Source organism: Glycine max, chromosome 3, assembly GCF_000004515.6.
Source record: "Glycine max cultivar Williams 82 chromosome 3, Glycine_max_v4.0, whole genome shotgun sequence".
NCBI lineage: Eukaryota > Viridiplantae > Streptophyta > Magnoliopsida > Fabales > Fabaceae > Glycine > Glycine max.
In genome coordinates, this window is record NC_016090.4 from 44,852,160 (window position 1) to 44,861,194 (window position 9,035).

Below are 9,035 nucleotides of genomic sequence, written 5' to 3' on the forward strand. Positions count from 1 at the left end.
CGAATTCAATTTACTCAACTTAACTAATTTCAAGCTCTATTCCCAACATCCGTTATGACTCATGACCCAACGAACAATAAATTGCAGTGGGGGAAGCTATCCGAGAATCACGTTTAGTTGTAGGCCATTGCCGCAGCTCGTCAATGGGTCTTGATTATCACCGTCAATTCAATTCAAAATCACTTACCACTCAAGAAAAGAAAAGAAATTAAAGTTCCTAATTAAGCTACTCATGTTTGAGGCCCCACGATAAGATCCCATTATGTCATTTTAGTTTGTATCTCCTTTTCATTGGCAACAACGAAAAAACAAAACAAGAGATTCGAGGGTCCGTTTGGTTGGCAGTAAAATCAATCCCCCCTATGATGAGATACATAGCTTGCTTTGTGAACCAACCTCATAACCTAGATTCCATGGAAACTCATACCACCAGCACCCACATTGTTTCTTGACGTGAACACATCTTTTGGATTTCTCATGAAAAATGCAAATAAGGAAACCATCGTGTAGTTTCACTTAAACTTTTTTAAATGTTTTAACTATTTTCAATACGTGCGTTTCATGGTAGTTTTTTTTTTGTTAAATTATAAAGTTGTGATATTACTAAACTAATATTAACATATGTGTTTTGTTAAAAAAATATATATTAGCATATGTGCAAATCCAGAAAACAATCTTAATTAAGCATGTACTGGGAAGCAATAAAAAAACTATTTTTTTTTATTTTGTTTCTCAACTTAAATTATCACTGATAAAAAAACTATACATACAATCCAATATATATTAGATCATAAAAGGTGTGAAATAACATGAAAGTGATGTTTTAAAAATTATGTTAGATATGAATTAGTCGTGTTCTTTAATACTATAAAGTTTAATTAACTTTATCAATTAAATCATATGAGCCATGATCAGTGAATTTTACAGGTTTGGGTTTTCAAATTAATCTTCAAGCTTATATATAACAACTAAAATATAACTAAAAATTTAATTAAAATATCTGTCGATTTTTTTTTGATTAAAATATATTGATAGTGTAAAGTTGTTTTTTAAAATTATTTTAAAAGTTGTATTTTTTGGTACATAGCATGAAACTTAAAGTTATATTTAGAATAATTTTTGAAGCGATAAAAAATGATTATTTTTCTTTATAGAAAATGAGTCGGCTCAAATAAATATTTATAAAATTTGACAGTTGCACTGTGATATTGCATATAGTAGCTTTTTAACCCAGTTTAATTATTTAGATTTGGATGTGTTCTTCTGATTTCCGAGACCCACTGTATTGTTTCCCTCTGTTTCTCTTCTCCCTTTATTCCCTGCCTGCCATTTTTATTTTTATTTCTTAACCATTTATTTATTTAATTAGTGCTTCCCCCTCCTCCATTCTCATTCTCCCTGCATCACATACACACATCATTCTCTCTCTCCTTTTGACCTAAATCATCTTCTGCTGATTCCGCGCATTTTTCTGTGACGAATTGCTCCCAAATTGTACTCACCTTTCGAGACTCAATGGTGCTTTGAATTACTTTTTTTTTTAATTGTTATTGACGTCAGTCTAATTCGTTGATTTTCTGGCGGTGAATTGTTGTCGATCAAGAGGTTTCGGTTAACAGTGCTCGTGATTTTGGTACTATTGCAATTAGGAGTGATTGCGAAGGTGCACTGCATGTTCGATTGTTGAGGAGAGGGGGTCCTCTGTTCCGAGGATTCCCGTCGCTGGTTGTTCAGATTCGAAGTTGGCTCTAAATTTTCGTTGGGGAAATGTTTGCTTCGGTTGCGGATGGGGCATTTGAGGGGAGTGGAGTTTCAGGACCCTTTTTGATTCCACAGCGCTTTGTTTGGCCTTATGGGGGAACAACGGTGTTCCTAACCGGTTCTTTCACCAGGTATCTATCTTATTACCTATTATTGTTACAACACAAGTTTTTGATATGATTTGTTATTCAACGTCATAGATGTGGTTGTTTTTTCTGATGTTAGGAATGGGAATTAATTTACTAATAATGACTTGTTTGTATTATCTACACAGATGGTCGAACCATATAGCTATGTCTCCGATGGAGGGATGCCCTGCTGTGTTTCAAGTTGTTTGCAACTTAATGCCGGGGTTTCATCAGGTTGTTTGCCCTCTCTGAATTTGGTTTGCAAACCATGAGGATATAATCCATTAGTATAATTCACACTTTTATTTTACATTGTTTACTTGTATGTATGTACGTATGTATGTGCCGGATGGTCATTAGGTTCAAAAGCATGTGCTTCTCTTTGAAAGATCAGTGTAAGGGGATGAGCTTGTCATATTGAGTTTGCCAGTGTTGCCAGAAAAAAAAATGAAAACCAAAAAAGAGGAGTGAGCTTGTAAACTAATTATGAATTAATTACTTTAAACGTCAACTTGTGTGGTTGTGATTTTCTATTTAGATTTTGCGGAAAAGGATAGGAACTTCATGATGATTTTCAACTTCCATTAGGAGTTTGTATCTGTAGTTGATGGGTAAAAATTGGCATGGCCTTCACGGAAGGCATGAGAGTTGGCCTTGTTGGAAAGAGTGGACAAGTAAACATTGATGGTTGGATTTGAAGTGACAAAACATTTGGGTAATTTGCATCATTTTGACTGTGGAGGAAGTCATGGGAGCTTGTTTTCTCAGAAGCAGGATGGTCAACTTGGTGGTAGATTAGATTGATGATCTCTATTTGAGGGTACCATGTAATGCTTTAAGCTTATTATAACTTAGATTGCCAATCAAGAGCTTTAACACATGAATTTGAAGCATATCATATTGCTGGAGCTCCCACCCTATCAATTTTACAATATTTCATTTTGACTTGCAGCTTTTTCCTATTGTACCTTTGTAGAATTGAAAGCCTGTGAAATTTTTCTTGTTTTAATTTATACATCAGAACAACTGACTACATATATAATCAAGCCTTGTATATTTTGAAGGAGCAATTTCTGTCATAATTGATTTTTCTTAAACTCTGTTTCTCCTCTTCTAATATATGTAATGGCATGAGAAAAAATATTATTAAGGGGCTGTTGGGTTTGAGAAAACATTTTTTGTTTTCACTTTTAATTACAAAAATGTCACATTGTTTTCACTTTTTTTTCCTTCCTGTTTTAAAAAATTTATATAGGAAACAGGGAAAACAGAAAACAATAAAAAGTTTTTATTGTTTCCTGTACAAGATTTTGTCAATAGGAAATAAAGTGAAAAACTGTGGCATTGTTGTAATTAAAAGTAAAAACAGACAATGTTTTCTCAAACCAAGTGGTCCCTAATTTTCATGTATTAGTTACCTCTTGAACAAAGGTGGGGTGGGATTTGGGTACAGGTATAGAACATTCCTTATAAAAAAATGGAAAAAAGAGTGGGAGTGTTATTTTTATTTTTATCATGATTCAGACTCATGAATAAACATGCAATGTGATACTTTTGGTAAGTTCTACCAATTTTTTTAGTGTTGTAGAAATTATTTGTCATCTGTCTGGTTGTTTCTCGGGAATTAATTTCCTTATTGTGGGAGATCTAAAATTTTTGATAACTAGATTGAAGAAATTTGGTAGGTAGGTTGCGCTCATATTTTGTTTTATCATGGAACAAATATTGAATAGAATAGAACCTGGATGCTCACATTTTTTTTTGGCACATCTAGATTTGTTTGTTTTTTTTTAAATGTTCCATTGTTACATATGTTAATATGTAGATATTAATTTAATATTCCATTTATCTATGTAGTATTGTACTTTTCTTCCTTTTACATTCACTTATAGTGCTGGTATGTTTAATGTAATCCACCTTGTTGATATAATATCTGATCTGATTTAGGAAATTTTAAAATACTGCTAAAACACAATATGGCAATGGTAACTGATTCATACTGACAGGGATAATATTGTTTCCAATCATGTGCAGTACAAATTTAATGTAGATGGTGAGTGGCGGCACGATGAGCAGCAGCCATTTGTAAATGGGAGCTGTGGAGTAGTGAACACTATTTATATAGTGAGAGAACCAGATATCTTACCTTCCATCTTAAATACTGAAACACCTGGTCGATCACACATGGAGGTTGACAACATGGTAAGTTTCTTTTCCTTCTCACTTTTTCCCCCTTTGGCTGTTGTTACACTTTAGTGTTTGGATAGTATTCTAAATGACACAGGAGCTTGACTCCTCCTGTGTGGATGGACTGCATTTTCCAATACAACAGGAATGGCAGAGGAGCTTGAATCCCACATTCACTCTGTTGCAGAAACTGAATTCCCATTTAATATAGAGGCTTTCCCCTCTTTAGAGACTGGCTTTTGGGAATGGATTCTCCCCTGTATCATGAATGTTATGTTTTTAACATCAGTTTTATTATTGTTGTCTTCAATGTGGGATTCATTTCATGCAAAAAAACATGCTTGCATTTGTAGTCCTATACATGTGACCGTAAAATCCCAGTTTAATAAATTATTGAAGTCAGAATTTACTGTAAGGTGAAAGTTATCAGCTATTTAGAAGAAATAATGATGGTCTGTTTACTTTAAAGTGACTTCATTGCCTTGTTCGTCATACAGTAGTGGCATAGCAAGATAAAATTACCAGAGGAGGCAAATGTGATTTTTGCTGGATTATTTGAGCTGCTTGCAAGACCAACTATGTTTGCCTAATTCCCTGAAGGATTTGATCATATTGGATTTGAATCTTCTAGATTTCCTTTTGCTTTGAAAAATTAGATATCTTAATTTTCTTGTATATAATATCATTTCAAATGGTGTCAGATTGCATGCCATAATCCTTGATTCCCTGTAGTCTTAGACTATATGCAACACAAAGAAAGCTACTTGACATGACCTGGAAATTTTACCAGGAAGCTAATCCCAGGATGACTGTGTCTGATCTGGAGGTTTCTCGCCACCGTATATCGGTATTCCTGTCCACGCATACTTCATATGATTTGCTTCCCGAGTCAGGAAAGGTATGAATATTTGTAACTTCTCATTTTCCATCCCCATTCAATAAGGATTTGAAAGTTGAAACTTATGTTGTTTTAGCTCATTTTTCTTGATTGGTTTGTTATAATTGCAGGTCATTGCCTTGGATATAAATTTACCAGTTAAGCAAGCATTCCATGTTCTTTACGAACAGGTTTTCCCTGCCTCTTTACTCCATTTTTAATCATGCCTTCCCCCTGTTCTTTAATTTACACGAGGGCACACACACCCATGTCCATGGAAGGTATGTCCATCTGCACATTAGAGTTTTACCTTGTATGAATTCTAATGCAAGCTGCTTTCAGGGTATATCTATGGCTCCTCTATGGGATTTTTGCAGGAGCCAGTTCGTTGGAGTTCTTAGTGCAATGGACTTCATTCTAATATTGAAAGAGGTTTGTGGTGAATAAACATTTATGCAATTCTTACAATAAATCATTTAAACTGTTACAAGATAATTTAGGCTTGTAAAAAATATTTTAAAGAGACATTTTTTAGCATTGAAAGTATTTACATTCTAGAATCTCTTTGATACCTTTGTTTTTAGGCAATTATCTTCTAGTCCTTCCAATGTTAGATATGTATGGTTTTAAGAGCCTTCATGTTGTCATCATGATTGTTCATTGTTACTAATTCAGTATCTAATATATGATTCACTCTTATAATGGAATGCATGATGCATTGGTGCATATTTCTTTGAATTCTATAATGATGTAACTAGCACAATTGCAGCTGGGGAACCATAGTTCAAATTTGACTCAAGAACAACTCGAGACTCATACTATAGCTGCCTGGAAAGAAGGAAAATTTCAACAATTCAGAACACTTGATAGTAATGGGGGATCATATCCTTGGCGATTTGTTCATGTAAGTGCTCATGAGCTGTTGTGATAATATTTTGTGTGTTTTCTACATTATTCTTCCGATTGCATATCATGTAAGATTGTCAACTTTTTATATGTTCAGGGTTGTAAGCTGTGACATATTCAGGAATGCATTTGCAACATAATTGATGAGTATTAAGTCCTAGACAATATGAATATCTTTTAAGACATTTAGATATAGGTATATACCATTGGTTCAATTTTCATTTTTTTAATGTGCAAGTTTCATTTGGTTGGATTTTGAGAAAAATTGTACAATTTAGTTCTTGGTGGGCTTTTGAGCCAAACAATGTGTACTGAACCAAATGTATATAGTATATATATGCATACATGATATGTGAACAAAAAGCAGCGAGACATTATCTTATTTTAGAAATCATACTAGAGTTTGGTTCTGAAAGTTTGTTTTGGTCGTGCATCTAAATTGTATGTAATAGACATATGTAGAGGGAGTAGGATAAGGCTTCTGTTGTTGTATTCCACATAAAAGGAACACCTTTTTTAGTGAACTGGTCAGGTACCATAATATCATCCTTTCCTTGTGATTTTCTCTTATTAATTGGGACACGCTTCTGCTTCATTGCTTGATTTGCTTCTCCCAGTTATCTGTTATTCCTTTTGCTCCATGCTCTTTATCATTTTGTTTGATGTAAATCTTTATGTATTCTTTTGCATTCAGATGCTTGATGATGATTTAACATTGTATAGAAAATGGATTTTTTAGTCCAACCCTTCATTCTGATTATGTTTTATGATTGGATTTTTTTCTCCCCCCCAATCTTCAGGCCGGACCCCATGAATGTCTTAAAGATGTGGCTTTGAAGGTTTTGCAAAACAAGGTGTCATCTGTTCCTATCATCCACTCTTCTTCAGAGGATGGTTCACATCCTCAACTGCTACATCTTGCTTCGCTATCTGGAATACTAAAAGGTAAGCTACTGAATCAATTGGCTATAGATAAATGGTTTGGAATTTGAAACTGATGTATGGATTCAATTTTCAGTTATATGCAGGCAGTTTAAGCACTCCTTGAGTTCTTTTCCCATTCTTCAACTTCCAGTGGCTTCAATACCTTTGGGTACATGGATGCCTAGAGTTGGGGAACCAAATGGACGGCCACTAGCGATGTTGATGCCAAGTGCTTCTCTCGGTGCTGCTCTTTCAATGTTTGTTCAAGGTGATCATTCTTCTGTAAGAAATTAACAAGGTGCTTGTTCTGTTTAGTTGCTGAGTTATGGTTTTCCCCCCCTACTATTTTTCCATGAAGGGTTCCAACTTCAAATTCACTCCAAGGCTATTCTTTCAATGACCTTCTTTAATTAAAAATTATTATCAATTAAGAAAGGGAACACAAAATTGAAGGGGAGGTTCATGCACACATTATGCAACCTTTCATTTGTGCACTAACCAATAGGAGCAATCATTTTGTTTGACAAATATTATATGTTGAGACTTGAGACTCAAATTTGAAAATGTAAAAAATTTAGTTTCAACAGTACTGTGTATGGAGTGGTACAACATGTTTCACTTAGAATTTTCTTAATTAAAGTGTCATTTCATGAATACGATTATGATTTTTTTTTTGGCAAGAGGGTAATATTTGGTGAATAGCTTTCACCGTTCCCATGGGAACTGAATTTTCTTTTCATAGTGTTGCAAAAGTTAGAATACTTGCAAGAGAGATGTGTATTGGAATCTGTGTCAACTATACAGAAAATATTCATACTGAAAGCAATGAATACAAAGGATTTATTGTTACACAGTATACCACATAATTACCCTATTTCCATTCTTCTTAGCAAATATGCTTTCTCTTTGCAGCCAAAGTTAGCTCAATACCGATTGTGGATAATAATGATTCGTTACTTGACATTTATTCAAGAAGGTAGTATTTCTTTTCTCCCCCTTCTGTCCCATGTGTATGATGATTTTACTATGTATACTTTGAAAGGTTTCCTCAAGCATATATGAAACGTGCCTATTATTTTCTTTTCAGTGATATTACTGCATTGGCTAAAGATAAAGCTTATGCTAGGATATCTCTCGATGAAATTAGTATTCACCAGGTGATTACTACGTGATGGATAGCACATTGATTTTGCTTGTTAGCAGAAACTAGATCTAAATATTTGCACTTATGATTGTAGGCATTGCTTTTGGGACAAGATGCAACTTCTCCTTATGGGCTTTACAATGGTCACAGATGTCACATGTGTTTGAGATCTGATTCGCTTTACAAAGTGATGGAGCGGTTGGCTAATCCTGGTATTGTTTTCTTTACTAAGAAGCTCGTTCTACTTTCTTAGAAGAAAAGGAAAGGGTTAAAAATGACATTAGTTTCTCGGTCACCAATTTCCTCCTTCATTTTACAGGGGTTAGGAGACTTGTGGCTGTGGAGGCTGGCAGCAAGCGTGTGGAAGGGATTATTTCTTTAAGCGATGTGTTCAGATTCTTGTTAGGCTAGTTGGGATATATTGGCCGGCTTATATGAAGGAAATAGCTGTGGTTGGCATTGGAAGGAACTCGTTTGTTCTATTTGCACTGCTTTTCTGAGCTATCCCCAGTCTTCCTTGGTGCTGTTGCCCTCGTATACTGTTTTAGGATAGAAACTGGAGAGAAAAATCTGTAAATTGAGGATCGTTTTTCTCCGTTAAACATCTTAACGAAATTGTTTTCTCCTTGTGTGCCGGCACATCTGCAATACATGTGTCCAGTGCTAATAGAGATCAAGGAGAAGCTGTGGGAAGAAAAAAAAAAAAGACTAGGAAAAGATAAAAATATAAAGCCGTATGCAGCACCATGCGCTAATAGAAATCAAAGGAGAAACTGTGGGAAGAAAAAAAAAAAATAAAGACTAAGAAAAGCCGTATGCAGCAGAATGCTGTTGGATGGAGTTGGTTGTATCGTTGTATTTTAAGAGTCTTATTTTTTCCGGATCATCATGACTTCAGATTTCAGCTGGCAAGTTCATCCGAGCGTTTCCAATTGAGAAGGCTTCTTGACTTTCTTTTAGTGGGTTTTACATGGTTACATAGAATTTAAAAACTTCAAGCATATGTTCCAATGGTGTAATTCCTTTTCACAAAAAAGAAATGGTGTAATTTTTAAGAGGTTGAAAAGTATTTCATGGACCACAGTGATATTTATATATTTTTATTTTA

The 9,035-nt window shown here is 34.5% G+C and overlaps 1 protein-coding gene across 4 annotated transcripts; it reads left to right on the forward strand.

Annotated features, from left to right (window-relative positions):
- The first annotated feature begins 1,241 nt into the window (after nt 1-1,241).
- Nucleotides 1,242-8,996, forward strand: LOC100814655 (sucrose nonfermenting 4-like protein). Of its 4 annotated transcripts, none has more exons than XM_006577173.3 (14): nt 1,242-1,518; nt 1,650-1,892; nt 2,036-2,123; nt 3,924-4,091; nt 4,867-4,974; nt 5,085-5,144; nt 5,296-5,385; nt 5,723-5,857; nt 6,660-6,804; nt 6,878-7,051; nt 7,696-7,759; nt 7,871-7,940; nt 8,022-8,139; nt 8,247-8,996. In XM_006577173.3, exons 2-14 carry the CDS (start codon nt 1,768-1,770, stop codon nt 8,336-8,338), a joined length of 1,437 nt encoding a protein of 478 aa, XP_006577236.1. In that variant the 5' UTR covers nt 1,242-1,518; nt 1,650-1,767; the 3' UTR covers nt 8,339-8,996. The 4 variants fall into 4 exon arrangements, with proteins under 4 accessions (XP_006577236.1, XP_014629487.1, XP_040870150.1 ...); XM_014774001.2 differs by having other exon boundaries at nt 1,242-1,494; nt 1,604-1,892; XM_041014216.1 differs by having other exon boundaries at nt 1,242-1,494.
- Nucleotides 8,997-9,035: the final 39 nt, after the last annotated feature.

What these genes read in the sequence shown, in the direction of transcription:
- LOC100814655 (XM_003521654.4), top strand. Translation starts at nt 1,768, where the DNA reads ATGTTTGCTTCGGTTGCGGATGGGGCATTTGAGGGGAGTGGAGTTTCA. An exon ending in TCCATGTTCTTTACGAACAG is followed by an intron (nt 5,145 to 5,295) that starts GTTTTCCCTGCC and finishes AGCTGCTTTCAG; the next exon opens with GGTATATCTATGGCTCCTCT. An exon ending in CTTGACATTTATTCAAGAAG is followed by an intron (nt 7,760 to 7,870) that starts GTAGTATTTCTT and finishes TTTTCTTTTCAG; the next exon opens with TGATATTACTGCATTGGCTA.